Below are 15,997 nucleotides of genomic sequence, written 5' to 3'. Positions count from 1 at the left end.
GAGACAGTGCCCCGAGCTGCCATTGGCCCAGGCAGCCTGCTGGGTCAGGGTGTTACAGGAATGAGAACGTTGCTCAGAAACTCAAACACTACCATACGTGTGATTCAAGGATTTATTAAGTCATACATGCAAAACATACTGCTAATTGCATTAGCAAAAGATCAATGTAAAAACTTCACAATTTTGCAACTTTTAAGTTTTGCTTTAGTGGTTGAAAGGGTGTAGTTGAACATCGTATTCCTGCCAGTTCAGGCTGTACAGAACATTAGCACTAATTTACAGAACCTCACAGACCCAAGTTACCATTACTCAATCTATGCTGCACATGGACATGTAGGTGACAAAAACACTTGTCTGCATTAGTAATGTTACAGTGTTGGGGATAGCTGGCAAATAGTGATATTTGAGAAGGTTCATAGTTTACAGAGGTCTAAAATATAAAAATTACTAAACCGTGTAAAGCTGCTTCACATGATTTTTACACCTAGTTAATAGACTAAAAGCTCCTCAGAAAGCATATAACTTACTGGGTCAGAAATACCAGGAAAATAAGGAGGCTATGCTTAAACATTCTACTCTACTAAAAAAAAAAGAAAAGCAAATTTCTATTATCAGAAAGGTTTTAAAATACAAGTTATATTGCTCAGTAAGAAGAAATTCTACAAGAAAAGCATTTACTACACAACTATTGTGGGAATGACTGTTCAAAGTTGTACCTAAATGAATGCCCTACTTGAAATTCAAAGGAATTTACCTATGAACACCAACCTCTCTTCCACTACTGCATGACTGGGAAAACGGTCACCGATTTTAACCTTAAATAAAGTCACTTCAGTTTCAACTACTCTGGCAGTGTAGTGTAAGTTGATCTGTACAGTGTCAAAATACTGTCTGGCACTATCAGGTGATCCAATCCAATATTTCATTTATCCATCACAACACAATGCTGTCAAAAGGACTAGATACACTTCAGTAAGAATAGTTATTTATTTATTTTTTAAATCACAGCAGCAAGAACTAGATTGCAACCAAGCCCTTACCAATGATAAAGCATTTTACACTGTGACTCAAGGGTGTCAGTCATCGTCAATGACTTAGGTTTGATATACAATGCTATGCAATGACCCTGGTTGAGAAAACATTTAATAATAAAACACATCGGGCTGCAGTGTTTTGCTAATTATACGGTACTGTTACTGTGAAAAACTAGAAAGTGTTTCTGCATTTCCTAACAGAAATTAGAGTCATCTTCAAGAAGAATCTTTAAAAAACAGTTTAGTGCTTAGTGTTCGTAGCACAACAATGCAACTTAGTTCAGCAGATAGTTTGGCAACACTTAATTGAGCAAGAATAGGATTTTAAAAATAAGGCTTTATATAAGTTTGTCTTTTCAGGATTCTGCTTTTAGTAGAATGAAAAGTAACTTTCGTACATCAAACAAATGAAACCGTGAAATTGCTGATTGGTTCAAAATTTATGGAAGAGAACTAATTTATAACAGAAAGACTTGGCATTGAATGTGACTGCTCCATCGTTCTGAGCAAAGCACAGGGTTGGAGTGGGGCAGGGAAGGTAACATTTACAGCAGCAGACATTTTCTCTTCCTCTTCTTTACAGGAGGGGGGCAAAGAACTGCTCGAATAGCTTCATCAAACACTGTCTTGAGGCCTCGCTGTGTAAGTGCTGAGCATTCTAGGTATTTCACTGCACCTGTGGGAAGTGAGAGGGCAATTACAAAGCAGTTCTCCACAATTACAAAAAGCACTGCTGCTTAGTTAGCACCACCACAACAACAAAAAACCACAGGCATTTATTTTAATAAAGATGCAGTTTCTTCCACAGAATTTGACCAAGCCACCAGTAACCCAGCTGCAGTCATACCAATCTCTTTTGCCATGGCAAGGCCCTGTGGGTAGGTGATGGGAGTCAGCTTCTTCTCCTTCAGCTTTTCAATAGTGTCTTTATCATCTCGGAGATCGAGTTTGGTACCCACTAAAATGATGGGGGTGTTGGGGCAATGGTGCCGCACCTCAGGATACCACTGCAAAGACAAAATAACTGTGTGTGGGGGCAGATCTCCATGCAGGCTCCGCAACACGACAAATGAAGGGCTCAGAGCCTTTCCTGACTCTTTCAAGCATCAAAGAGTTAAAGGAAACATATAAGAGCTGGTAAGGTAGTATTAAAAAAGTATACAGTTGCAGAACATTTTTAAACAATGCCAACAAGTATTTCCATATACTTTAAAAATTCATCCTCTTAAAGGCTGTATTCCCCCCCCCTCCATTTTCTGGCAGAACTCCCATCTGCACTTCACTTACCCATGGCAACCACCTCTTTTATGGCCACATTGCCATAGGCTAGCTTGTCCGGGGGCATGAAAAACTGCAACAATAGCACAGCATGCACTTAAATGCTATCCCATCCACAAAACAAGTGGCATCAACCCAATTTTTACTTTTTTATATACATATTTTTCTTTAAATTGCATAAAAACGAGATTTCCTGTTTGTGATCTTAACATCGTGCTGGCTGAAAACTCAACCTACTTCTGTCTTATCGCTGCATCAAGGAGAAACTCACACCTACAGTGCTGCAGGTGCCCTGAACTTCTGTGACTTAGAAGTTAGGGAAATGGATTTCTGCCTTCTCAAGCTACATTTACATTGACTGCTAAAAAAAAAATCACCTAATGTTTTCTTGAAACTGCTGTGACATGAACATTACGTTGAAATAAAATGGTAGCAACTTATACTTACCTTAGCACGGACATTTTCAAAAGAAGCAGGACTCACAAGGGAAAAGCAGATTAAGAAGACATCCTACAAAACAAGTTAGCAGAAGTTAGCCTGGCAGAGCAACCATTTGAAAAAAAAAATCTCATCACCATGAAGAGACCAAGACCAGTATCACCACCAGCTGTATCACACTGCCATCCGTATCACACTTGCAAAAGGCAAGGTCAACAACACAGCTCAACAAGACAACTCAAGGTGGTTTTCCCCGTGGGAAATCCATTCCCAGGCAGCTACAAGCAGAGGCAAAGAGGTGGGGAGGGAAACAACACTGTACTCAAGTTATAATCAGCTATTGCAGTAGCCAACAACTAAACTCTAATATCATTGCACTGCAAGCTTTTTGCCCTAAATGTCACTCCTTCTCTCTTACTAACATCCAATGAAAAACACTCCGAATCCTTCACAAATACAGCAAACGAAGAGTCATTAGACTGGCTTCTAAACCAGGGTTGGATGGTTCTTTGCAGAACTCTGAGCAATTTAAGCCCTAAAAGACATGCAACTCCTCAGCTTAGGTTGTTGCGAAGTGTTACCATTCACACCAATTTCTGAAAAAAGGAACGTATTTATCAATGTGCTACTCTAAAGTAATCTTTAACTGCAAAGGCAAAGTATAGAGCATGGAACAGCAAAAAATAAAAAAAACATACACCAGTTTCCACAATTGTTGCTTCCATGCCCAATGCAGAAGAATCTGTTAGAACTGTCACTACTACTGAGTGTCACTGTAAAAACACTCCGGAATTTCTCTAGAACCAAAGTAGGATCAAGAAGGGCATAAAAAAAACCTCTAAGCATCACACTAGCTCCTTTCTCCCATTTCTAAATTATTAAAAAGTACAGACAGAAGAGTGGATGTTTTGGGGGATCTTGCACATCTCGCCTGTCAGTTGAAAGCAACGGAAGATTATAAATAAGATCAGTTAAAAATATTACATAGCAAATCTTCACACTAACTGCTGTACAGTATACATTTCGAAAACAATTATCTACAAGCATTTGGAATAACCACAAAATCAATTTTCTCTACCTAACCAGATGAAGATCATTCTTAAGTCTTGCTGTATGACCCAAAACTCAATAAATGCATCTCAAGCAAGCCCAACTTTTCCCAGCCTACCTCTGCATCCATACTTACTCCAGTATCAAATGTGTTAAAGAATCAGGCATTTCAGAATGTTAGTTGATTGTGCTGCATTTCAAGGCATTTTGTTAGGTCAGCATCTGACATCTGCATTGCTAAGCACTTGCAACCCAGTTGTTCATGCATCACCCCAAGAAGTTTCCTTAGCAGCGTCCCCAAAGAAGAAAGAAACAACATCAAATAATGTGATACTATGGCCACTACTTCTGTTTTCCAAACGTGCAGTTTGTGGTGATTGAATTTCTGTATGTTATGCAGACTCTCTCCTTTGCTATCTCCAGAGATCAAAAAAATCAGTGTGACCTGGAGGAATTATTTCAAGATTTCAGGTGCCTTGCACACTAGCAATCTTAATAAATAGGAGGAAACACTATTTATTTGTGAAAAAAGCTTTAGTCTTTGACAACTCTTAAGAAATGTAACAAAATTCTCAGATCTAGCAATTAGTTCCAAGAAAAGTAGTTTGTTAAAAAATAGGGGCCAATTTATCACTATCGTAAGCGAGACAAGATGTACAGAACTTGGGACTGAAGTTTACTTAAAGTTTTACATACGGCAATAGGTTGATCTGTCAGACTGGAAGATAGATTCTTACCATTGGTTCCTCCAACCTAATAACAGTATGAGATAAAGTTACTCCCAAAATGGATTTAAGAGAAAAATGTTCTCTCAACCAGCGATCTGTGCTCACAAATACTCACAACAAGGCTTTTTCTCCGAGATGTGCCGCCCTGTAATTCAGCACAACCAACTACCTGCACGCAAACCAGGCCACCAAACTTCCCCATAAACCTGTAGATGTTTGTCTGCATTGTCCAAGAGGACTCACAAGAGCAAACCCCACATACAAAGCATCCTCCTAGCTAATTTTCTTTTTGGTTTGGTCTCTCAAGGAAACAAGATTATCCCAATAATCTGTCCCAACGTCTTCCCTCCCCCAGATACCCAGGAATATTCATGTACTTCAAATACATCTGGGAGAAGGTATGAAATTCCTGTATATTTTAAGAAAAATGAATACAGGAGAAAAGATACAAATGAATGCCCCCACTACAACAAAGTTCTTACTGTGAAGTTACCAGCTGTTGGGCTGCTGGCTTGCTCATCAAGAAACACACGTGTGGTCCCACTAAAGGCAGTGCCTGCATCTACCTCACCCAGAACATAGCTCATGCGCACGTACAGGGAAAGACGTGCATGCGGGGGTGATTTTTAAATAGCACAATGGAAGAACAGGGAGGAGGAATACAGATCCTGCAGAAGTCAGGCTTCTTTAGTTCCACTGTTCTCTTCCTTTTTTTTTTCCCAAAACATTCATTAATTTTGTGGGTTTTGTCCTTTAAGTGATGATGAAGCTTACTTATTGCATAAGGCTAAGATCCAAAGACTGCATCACGAGAAGTTCAAGACTTACCACCCTATCTTTGTTTCATTTTCTGCTGTAAAAAACATACAATCTGAATAACAGAAGGTATTTCGGATCTTTACTTGTTAGATACACATGCCTGTACAGAAGAGACTTTCTAACAAGTATGTTTAGATGGATATGGAATTCTTCCACAGACTATTACAAAGCCACAGTTATTTTAGCAGGCTGAAGACATACACATGCACTCTGTCCCTTCAGCACAGGAGAGGAACAATATTTTTCGCTACAATTCTGCTTTCACACACTACTGAGTGATCTTTTAGAGTATTTTTTCTACCCCACCATACTCTTTTTTTAATTAAGATTTTAAGCAAAGCCGAAGTTCTCCTAATATCCTAAAAAGATTTAAATATTGGAGAAAAACAAATTTATGTTGGTTCTCTACAAGGGAGGGCAGGTAGTTCTGGCATTTCTACTAGACGTGTCTACAACTGGCAAGTTCATGCACATCTTGGGTCTTGAAACCGAGTGGAAAGCCTAATTTTAAGAGTTAGTGAGCAGTGAATTAAGGAAAACTGTGAATTAGGACAAGTTTACTAAAAAAAGCACTAGAGTTCATTAAATAAGATTCATATTATTCAAGAGAGCAAACTGGAACTAGTGCTTGTTTTACATTATTAGCACTCAACGTAGCAGCAACAGTTGACAACAAAATCTGCAAGTTACCACCCTTCTTTTCTTAAAGGACAACTCCACTAAATAAAAGTAACTCTGAAGAGACAAGAAAAATCAATCTAAAGATCAACTGTAGCTGAAGTCGCACTGGAAAGAAAAGAGCAGATTACTTCAGCATTTGCTTTGTACAAGGAAATGCACAGTGCGCAGACAGGACTTAACCAGTTGCAAGCCCTGAAGAGAGAAGCACATTCATACTGATGTTAGAGCACAAACTGCAGTAAGTAATAAAATAGCCATGGGCTTAAGTACATTTGAAAGCCACAACCCAGGCTCTGTCAATAGCAGTAGTATCTTCATTCAGGACCGCCTCTCACATTCAGTACCTCTTTACAGAGGCTAAACAATATCAAGTGCTTAGCAGTGACAGTGTCAGGTTGCAGCCAAACATCATGCCTAAAAACAAAAATAAACTCTGCTTTTGGCAGGCATGCTAACCTTAAAATCAATGGACTTGTTGATGGGACTATTCACCCAGATTTTGTTTGCTTGTTTGTTTAAAATCAAGGATTCAAGCTAATTCTGAGGCTGCAACTACAAGAAGCCAACATGTATCAGCACACAAATACCCAAGGATGCAGATTTTAACATTTGGACAGCTATACGCACATCAGAGATTCTAATACTACAGCTACAGTTTGTAGGATGAAGGAAAGTAGCTTGAAACAATTCACAGTTACTAATAAATACAACTTCAGATGCGACAATGAAATGTTTAAAAAGAGAAATCCATGTTAGACAAAACTATGCATTCGTAAAGTTTCAAGCTGTAGTTCTTACTGTTTGCGGGTAGGAAAGTGGGCGTAGTCTGTCATAGTCCTCTTGACCAGCTGTATCCCACAAGCCCAGATTGACTGGTTTTCCATCAACCATTACATTAGCAGAGTAGTTGTCAAAACTGAAAGTAAAAAATAAAGTGAAGAGCTAGATGCATTTGGTTGCGGTAAAACAGGGCCCACACTGATTTTTTCTTATAGAGTCCTAACTGGGAAGACTACAAAATAAAGCTTTTATTTATTGCATCCTTCTGCTCCAAGAAAAAAGTCATTTCTTTAAATACCAAGTCTGGTATTGAGTGGTAGAGGGAAGAAATGTGCACAACAGACTTGGTCCAGTCTGAGCAGAAGTCATCTTTTTTCATTGCTCTTCCAACAGAAATCTTGTCAGTCTCAGCAAACAGAGCAAAGCAGGTGATGCACTTAGCAAGCATCTTCCAGTCTTAGTGGGACAATAAACAGTGACAGCCTGTCTCATTTTGTAAGATTTAGAGTAGCAGATACATCAGCAACAACCAAGGAATCCTTAAAGACAACAGCGGGTAAGATAAAAAAATATTAATACTGCTAATCAAAAGCCACCACAAAAATCTCTAACGAAACACCAAAGTTAATAACCAGGAGCCAGGACAGACATGGTTTTTATCATTACTGTAGGTGCAAAGGTTTTCATGATGTTTTAAGGATAAACTATGTTCACTAAGAACATACACATACTATAATGCAAAAACCTGAATTTAAGAACAAAAAAAGAGAATCAGGAGTAGGTCCTCTCCAAGACCTTTTTGTTTTAAAAGTCATCAGAAAATCTCATTAAAATCTACTTTACCAGAAAAGCTCATCAATGCTTATAGAGAGCAAGTTAGACAGATAAATGTATTTTATAGAGACATCTCTAAAGGGCAGGGGAGCTGCTCATCTCTAAAACACCTCCCCTGGCACCCAAAATGCCCTCAAAAAAGAGAACTACACTAATACTGACACCAACAAATTTGTCCATGCAAGAAAATGGGAAGCACCAAAATAAATGAGTCCCCACAATTGTGCCCGAGGAGCTGTAGAGCTGTGGCTTAGTACAGGACTGGCACTAGTACAAAAAAAAGGGAGGAACAGAAAAATCTCATCTGTAGTCACGTAAGCCAATTATGTCTATGTTTTACAAGGTTTTACAGCCTTGAAACTGCTTATTATGAGTAATACTTAACATGGAAATTTTAAAAAGAGAATAAAAACTGATAAAATGTTAGTAAATACTAGCCCCTAGTCAGGGAGGCTTAGTGGTCAGAGAATCAGAACCGATTTAGCGCTAACAAGCCCTGGTATGACCATGCTCAACAGCAAAAGTCCAAAGTGTTTCTCCTTGAACACACCTAGGTGCCCAGTTCAACATTTAAGGTGAAACCGAGGGGTGCCTGCAGCCAATTCAGAGGGCCCCAGTGAGGAACCTGGAATGGCAGCAAGCATACACACGTGGATATAAATGAGGTTTTAGAATTCTGTAAGTACTTACACGGTGGGTATATATTCTCCAGGAAATGCATTGGTTGTGTAACTGATGAGTAGGCATGTTTTACCTACAGCACTGTAAAAAGAAAAAGTTCACATGTAAGAACCATTCATCTTCAGTAAGAAATACTCCTTTTAGGGAAGAAAACCAATTACATCCAGTCGTCTAAGGAACAATGTAGAGTGTCAGTAGTCACTACTGTGCATGAAAACTCCTAACAGGCTGTGGCATTAAGGTAGCTGGTAACGGAATCGTACCTGATATAAACATCCGTTTTGATAATCCTGAGTTTTATTTTACATAAGTTTGAAAAAAGCTTGAAAAGTATGTTTTTGCAACATATCACTACTTCTGCGTATTTTAGAAAATACAAACAGCAATCCTCACAATACTTTGGCTATTGCAGAATGTCCCCTCACACGCACTAATCGACCACCCCAACACTTCGCTAACTGAGGTACAGATAAATCACATTCCAGTACTGAAGAAACTGGGAACACCGAACCTTCCCCCACAGATCTAGTCCCGGACAGCCTGGAACAACTGTGGGCATGACAAGGTTCTCTTCCAGGTTTCTTTCAGAACTCTGTCAGCAAGCTCCTTCCTTCTCCTCCCATCTTATCTGCAGTCAAATATTACATGAAGGACATAACTGAACTTTTGCTACAGTTACAATTAAAGGGTCAGAATGCTTGAAATTGGACCTTTTTTTTTTTTAATTAACTGCAAAACTGGGCCCCATGCTGCCTTCTCACTTCAAGTGCCGTCCTTTAACAGCTTAAGAAATTCCAGAGGTGACGGCAAATAGTGCCTGAAAGAACAAAATGCCCAAACTGCCTCACAGTCCTCCCAGTTACTCTTCTCAGACAAACTGCATCTCTAAAACCACATGCTCAAACCAAGCCAGCAGGAACTTTGACACCTTACTGTCCTTACAGATGAATCTTGCCATCAGCATTAGGTTCAATGCATATGCCTCCTAAACTTGCTACAAGCTCAAGTAACTCAGTAAGATTTTAGTTTAGAACTACAGTTAATATTAAAAAACAACAACAAATATTCCCAGGAACCAAATGCTACTGCTAAAAATATCTTTTTATCCTTTAGCTTTTGCAGAAGAAAAAAACAGCTCACAGAAATGAGCTTTAGTCATGGGCTTACTAGCTCTGCGGCTGCAAATGTCTGAGGCATTCACATCTGAATTTCACATTTGAATCGTGGCATTTCTTCCCTCGGTCTGGAAGACTATGGATTACCACTTCATTTACCCACGACCATCTTCAAAGTATTACTTAAAATCATTTAGCACTCGGCATTACCCAACCAGCCTTACCCGGTGACGCGTGATGTAAGGCGGGCTCAGTGAATTTGAGGTGCCACAACCACAAGTTCCCAGGTATGCTGCAGCCCAGCTCGTGACAAGCGCCTCCATCAAACTTCCCACAGGCCAACGCTGCCGCAGCCCACAAGTGACATGACAGCAGCACCTGATGACACCACCACCCGCACTCAAGCGATAAAAGAATAGTTGCTTCGGTGTGCAAAATGTCAGGATTTTGTCCCACACACCCGTTTTTTAGGTGTAATGTTGTTTCTGAGCTGCCCCTAGCACAACATCCCACCAACAGCCCTCTGTGCCGCCACCACACCACGGTGGCCGCCTGTCTGCGCTGCCTTCCCCACCTGCCCCCAGGGAAGGCGACGCCAGCCCCTTCCACAGCCCGACCTGCTGTCAGCACACACCCTCTCGTGCCAAGCCATAAGAGTTAAATGCCACAAATTCTCTCTAGTCTCGGGAAGTACAATCTCTGAACGTTTTCCTGAAGTAAAGAGCTTGAGATGTGCTGGTCTGCAGAAGCAGGACAGGGATTTACCTCACAGAAACTTTGGTGGAGAAGTCTGGGAGCAGCGTGACACAGCTGTGCTGCTTTAACAGCTGTCAGAAGGAGATCCCATCTTATCTCTTGCCCCAGCGAGCATTACTAACAGGCCAGCACGAGGAGCCTCAGCAAGCTGCTCCCTCCCCCACAGGGACACCTCATGGGTTTCTCTCCCTGGGCTGTCTCAGCAGCCACAGCGTATCGCAGGACTGCGCTCCTACCGCCATAAAGCAGGCTCACGGAGGACAAACATGAAAACCCTCACAGCACCGAGGAGCAAAGGGCAGATCCTTAGGGAAACCTCTGAGGCTCAGAGGCCACGTGTTCTCATGCCTCTGGAACCTGTTTGGTCTGATGCTTCATTTACCAGCAGGCTTGTTACAGATAAAGCAAGCTTCTAACAAATCGATGTAAAACTTTACATTTTCAGCAGTGGAGCAATAACTTTTCTCTGTGCTCAGGCTTCTTTGTTCACCCTGCTCAGAAACTGGTGAGTCTGCTCTGGCTAATCAAAACAGTGCAAGGAGGAGGTGGTGAAAGGTTTCATTCCAAGCTTAGAAGTGTCTGCAGCATGTATCTGCAGCACCCATCAGTCATTTGAACAAGAAAAAACACGTTCAACAACCCTGTTTCAGGCTTGCTCCATCCTCGGTTTCCTGCTTTCCTTGCCTTTTGGCTCACTGCCCCATGAATCAGATCATTATAGTCACCAGTCTTAAAAATGAACACCAACACCTATCTTTATAAATAGAGAACAACCTCTGAGTACTTTCAGCTGTCCTTTAAGGTGTCTGGGTCTGTACTACGGAACTCGAAATGCAATTGTTTGGCAAAGTATAAACCCTTGTACATAAAGATTAAAACCCTAAAGTATCACCAAGCCAGTATTAGTTGTAACAAAATTTCTAGCAACTACTTAATCATAGCTCTGTCCTCCCACCAGTACATCAAATGCAACTGGTAACATTTGGCTGTAATTAAAAGCACGGCCTACAGAAATCCGGCATTTTAACCACTTAACTGTAAGGAAAAGGCTTATAAAGACAGCAGTGAATCCCTCGCTGCTTCCTGGCACCATCCAGGAATCAATCTTTATAAAAGCACAGATGTACTCATTCCAGCAAACAAAACAAGCTGTCTCTTCCCAGGCCTCATTTACACTGACCAGTTCTGCAAAGTTTCCCCCCAGCGCTGGGGCTGCCTGGAGCCACGTTAAGGGACACCAGAAATGCCACCTGAGGGTCTGCACCAGCATTTCTTCCACTCTGAAGGCACCAGGGCTCCACAGATGGTGCACAGTCTCCTTCTTGCCCGCAACTAAAAAGCAGTAGTGAGTTTCGTTGCCACTTGCAGCCATGGCAATGGAGGCCAGCTGAAGTACTTGCTGGTTTCATTCCGGAAACGCTGACATCTGCAAACAGGTGGTAGCCTTCAAAACTCCTGAAGTGCCTCCTTTCTTTCTCACCCTGAGATGATGCACAGCCCAGGTCTCCATTCAAACTTCACTGTCAGGTGCGAAGCGCAGCGTTTCTGCTGCTGTAGGTTTAGTTACATGCTGTTCTTCCAGATAAGCTGTTTTACTCGCTGTGACACTCTCTCCCCCAGTACGCTGCTCAGAAATTACATCTATCTATGCATTAACTTTAGAATGGCAACAACAGAAATCTCCAGACTTCAAGTCACTGAGCTCTCCGTGGACTGGAGAGATGCGAGGTGTTCAGCACCTTCCCCAAACACGCACTGCACTTGAGCAGAAGCCAATTATTCTCCGCTCTTCTCAACAGCACGGCTCTAGCAGGCAGGGCCTCCAGGTGAGCCCACTTTCAAACAGGGACTCTCCATTCACCTCTCCCGTTCTTACAATATTTCTGCGGTAGATGCATACAGCAGAGCATGAAGTCTGACCATTTCTCTGGCATCCAGTAATCATTTCTCCAAAACACAGAACTTCCCCTAGCATTACACGAGGCCACTTGAGATTTCGTACCACTTAACAGACTTTTTTTAGAGTAAAAACAAAAGCTGCTAAAAATAACCTATACCAGTGCCTTCTCTCAAGTGTCAATCAGCAGCGATTCCTGTAGTTGTTATTCAAGTGGAGTGCTCTTCATCTGTCCTGCACATTCCTACTTATCTGCATCTACAAGAAGTGCAAGCAACAGTTGCCATTTATTTTTCCCGACACAGTGAATAGTAGAGCAAACGCAAAATGAGATAGCACAGCTAGCATTCCTTCCAGTGTTTTGCCAGTCACATTAGATCTCTAAACAGATTATCAGACAGAGCCCTAAGAACAAACACGGTTTGTATATCAGAAACAGCCAACTCATTTACAAATTAAGAAAGAGAAGTCACAGGTACTTCTACAGCTTTATTTTGTTCCCAGCAGATCTTTGCAAAAGGTACATAAAACAGTACCTAAGTTTTATATCATATAAGCAAATCTTTAACTTGCATTGTTTTACAGAAACACTAAAGCTCTAGCCTTATCTAAGCCAAACATTACACATTTTCAATAATACCTGTAATGCTTGAGCTTTTGAAGCAGCAAAGAAACACAAGTAAGTAAACATCTAAAAATCTCAGTGGAGGACAATAAAAAGCTACCAAAAATGAGCAATGGTATCTAAACGCGATCTTAAGAGAGACATTATTCTAACTAGGGAGGAAGAAAAACCAATCAAACTACTGTATTTTATTCACAAATATGGGAAGAACTTAATTGCACCACTTTCATTTCCAATACAAGCAGCAGTAAGTACATTTAGAAAAGGAGTAATTTATAAAGCTAGTGACAAAAAAGAGCTGCTTTGTTGAACGAACTATTGAATAATGTACAGTTTGCCTATACAGAGTTCTCAAATCCAGAGCAGGAAGTAGACGGAACTTTTTCCCCACCCAAACATGATGCATCACCTTTATTTACAGCACCGTCATAGACAACACAGTTTGGCTGAATTGAAAAAACACAAACCCACACACAATAAAAACCAAATTAGTTGTTTTTAAAATCAATACAACCAAAAGACCAGTCCAGAGTCATTCTGTCCAGCATCACTGAATTACACTGCTACAAGAAGTCTTCATTTGTCAAGATGGTTGTCAAGCAAGAAGAACATGGAAGAACACATGTTCTTATTGCTCACAATCTTGTACAGCAAGAGAAGACGAAACAAATCTGTTATACTAAGTAATTTTATCTTTCAAGCATACTTAGATGCCTTTTAGGGATTCCAAGTATATTTAAAAAAAATTAAAACACACACAAATAGCTTGAAGACTAATCCACCACACAAAATTACACAGAGAGTGGCGAGCCCATTTAACTACACTTACGCTGCTCTGTCATCTACAGAAGTTTGCTGTGATACCAATTATGCTCAGCCTACACTGGGATTTTTGTTTCTACCAAGGGAAAAAAAAAACACCACACAACTCTCAAACTGCATAAGACGAGTCTTGTTTTCCAGCTGGCCCGTGATGTTCCCCTGAGCTCTGACGACCAGTAAGAGAGAGAATGCCTCTGAGCTGATGGCGATAGCATCACGGAGAACACTCAGCAGTAAACACACCGACTCTTTCCCCACCACAATTCTGGCATTCTTTATATTGAGATCTGAAACTCGGGAGTTAAATTGGTTCTAAAAAGCCTCCTCAAGTTGTTTCTGACTAGTTGGTAATGCCATGCTCAGGACGCTATAGGCGTAACAGTCAGTACAGACCCGCATGCCGTCTGTTGGCTGTTTCACTTGCAGCCTCCCCGGGCTGGGAACCCCAACCCTAACCCTGGGCTAGGAACCCTACCGGCCGAGACTCACGCAGGCAGAAAAACGGTCCCAGCCCCGAGCACCCCAGACCTGCTGAGATCGCCCAGCCCTACTGCGAGACCCGGCTGCGGGACCGCACCGAGCCGCAGGCACCCAGACACCAGCGGGGCGTTCCGGTGCGCGCTGCGCCTCCCGCGGCCCCCCCCGGCGAGCCCCAAGTGCCAGCGGCAGCGCCGGGCCCCCGGCACCCCACGGCCCCCGCTCCGGGGCTCCCGCCGCGCTCCGGGGCCTGGGGAGGGGACGGAGCCCCGGCGCTGCCGGCGCCGCAGCCACCATTTGCTGGCGGCAGCCGCCGCCTCGCCCCGCGCTCCGCTCCCCTCCCCCGCCGCCAGCAGGAAGCCGCGGCCCACGCCCGCCGCCGCCCCTCAGGGCCCCCTCTGGGCCCGGCCCCCTCAGGGCCCCTCCGATCACCTCAGGGCCCCCCTCGCAGCCCCGCCACCCCCCTCAGCACCCCCCCCCCAGGGCCCCACCGATCACCTCAGGGCCCCGCCGCCCCCCTCGCGGCTCCCCTCAGGGCCCGGCCTCCCCCCGCCGCTCCCCTCGGGGCTCGCTCTCGCCGCCGGGGCTCTCGAGGGCCGTGCCGGGACTCACCCGTCGCCCACCACCACACACTTGATGGCCTGCATCGGGGCTGCGCCGCCGCGGCGGGGCCTTCCTGCCGAGCGGGGAGGGGCGGGCGGCGGTCTGGGCAGCGGGTCGCGGCCGCCTCCGCCCTGCGGCTGGCAGCGGGGACGAGGCAGCGGCCACCACCCGAGGCGGGGAGCGGAGCGGAGCGGAGAGGAGGAGAGCGGAGGGCGGGCCGCGGGCGAGCAGGAAGCGGCCGCGCCGCTCACATCCGCCCGGGCCGCGCTCGGCCCCCCGCGGCCCCGCCTTCGGCCCCGCTCGGCGGCACCCCGCCCTCACGGCGAGCCGCTTCGGCACCGCCGCTTCGGCACCGCTCGGGTTTCTCCGGCAGCGCTCGGGTTTCTCCCGGCGCCGTTCGGGTTTTTCGGCACCGCCTTGAGGACTTCGGGCGCGTTCGGCAGCGCTCGGCCACGCTCGGCTCGGGGAGGGAGCGGCCGCCATGGCCGCGCTGCCGGCCCAGTCAGTCCCCCCCCCCGCCTCGGGTGCCCCTAGCGCGGTCCCTCGGTGTTTGGCTCTTTAATCGGCCGGAGCCTCGCCGAAAGGCGATGTCACGCCGTGGCCGGAGGGCAGCTCGCCCGTCGGGAGGCTGTGTTGCGGCCCCGCCGGCCTCCCGTCAGGGCAGGAGCCTGGCTGCGGCTGGGGGCACAAGAAGCCGGGTGCGGCCACCATTTTGTGAGCCCTTGGCCCCGGGCAGCGGCTGGCTGGGGACACGCCGCGAGCAGCCCCTCGAGCAAGAAGCCGTGTGCGGACACCATTTTGTGAGCCCGTGCTTCGCTCTTAAGGCCGTCCACCACGGCCCTCCCAGCCATCTGTGGCTGGTGGACGAGTTAACGTACGGCATCTTAGGAAACATGTTAGTGTGAAGCGACGTCTGCCTCGCAGTCACCGTGTGGACATGACCCGGGGAGCCAGAGCACCCACCGCGCTCCCTGCGTGCCGCTGTGGGGGGACACCTGCTTCGCCGGGACAGCCACACAGCACAGGCCGGTCCCTCGCTCAGCGTGCCAGCACAGCGTAGGGCCGGAACAGTTCCTTTCATCGACAGACCCTCGTACTGCCCTCCCTCCTCCTGACATGCTGTGACATTAATTAATTCTGCTGGCAAGTTTTAGACAAATCAGTACACAGTCAGCTTCATGAGACGGGACAGCCCGAGCTGCTCACACTAGGACTGCCAGGCTACAAAGAGCCTCGGGTTTCTTTTTTCCCTGAGCAAACCAGTTATTTTTAGTAACTATTGAAGTGAAAGTCAAGCAGAGCAGGTCCAACAATCCCAGGAGTCTTTTCATTTCTACAGTTAGTTCTTGCCATTATTCTACTTGGCAGAGAAGCTTCTG

The 15,997-nt window shown here is 44.7% G+C and overlaps 1 protein-coding gene across 2 annotated transcripts; it reads right to left on the bottom strand.

Annotated features, from left to right (window-relative positions):
• Positions 1 to 98: 98 nt before the first annotated feature.
• RAC1 (Rac family small GTPase 1) lies at positions 99 to 14,981 on the bottom strand. 2 transcript variants are annotated; one of them, XM_083800403.1, is made up of 7 exons: positions 14,628 to 14,981; positions 8,333 to 8,404; positions 6,827 to 6,944; positions 4,497 to 4,553; positions 2,760 to 2,822; positions 1,882 to 2,041; positions 99 to 1,710 (listed from the first exon to the last, which is right to left on the bottom strand). In XM_083800403.1, the coding sequence occupies exons 1-7, from the start codon at positions 14,660 to 14,662 to the stop codon at positions 1,580 to 1,582; spliced, it is 636 nt and encodes a 211-aa protein (XP_083656529.1). In that variant the 5' UTR covers positions 14,663 to 14,981; the 3' UTR covers positions 99 to 1,579. The 2 variants fall into 2 exon arrangements, with proteins under 2 accessions (XP_083656529.1, XP_083656530.1); XM_083800404.1 differs by lacking the exon at positions 4,497 to 4,553.
• Between the last annotated feature and the right edge of the window lie 1,016 nt (positions 14,982 to 15,997).

This window comes from Anser anser (genome assembly GCF_964211835.1).
Source record: "Anser anser genome assembly, chromosome: 15".
Taxonomy (NCBI): Eukaryota; Metazoa; Chordata; class Aves; order Anseriformes; family Anatidae; genus Anser; species Anser anser.
The sequence above is the reverse complement of the archived record's forward strand: the minus strand, read 5'-3'. Positions and strand labels throughout refer to the sequence as shown.

What these genes read in the sequence shown, in the direction of transcription:
- RAC1 (XM_083800403.1), bottom strand. Translation starts at nt 14,662, where the DNA reads ATGCAGGCCATCAAGTGTGTGGTGGTGGGCGACGG. An exon ending in TGTGTGGTGGTGGGCGACGG is followed by an intron (nt 8,405 to 14,627) that starts GTGAGTCCCGGC and finishes TTCTTTTTACAG; the next exon opens with TGCTGTAGGTAAAACATGCC. An exon ending in CACTTTCCTACCCGCAAACA is followed by an intron (nt 4,554 to 6,826) that starts GTAAGAACTACA and finishes TACTGTTATTAG; the next exon opens with GTTGGAGGAACCAATGGTAA.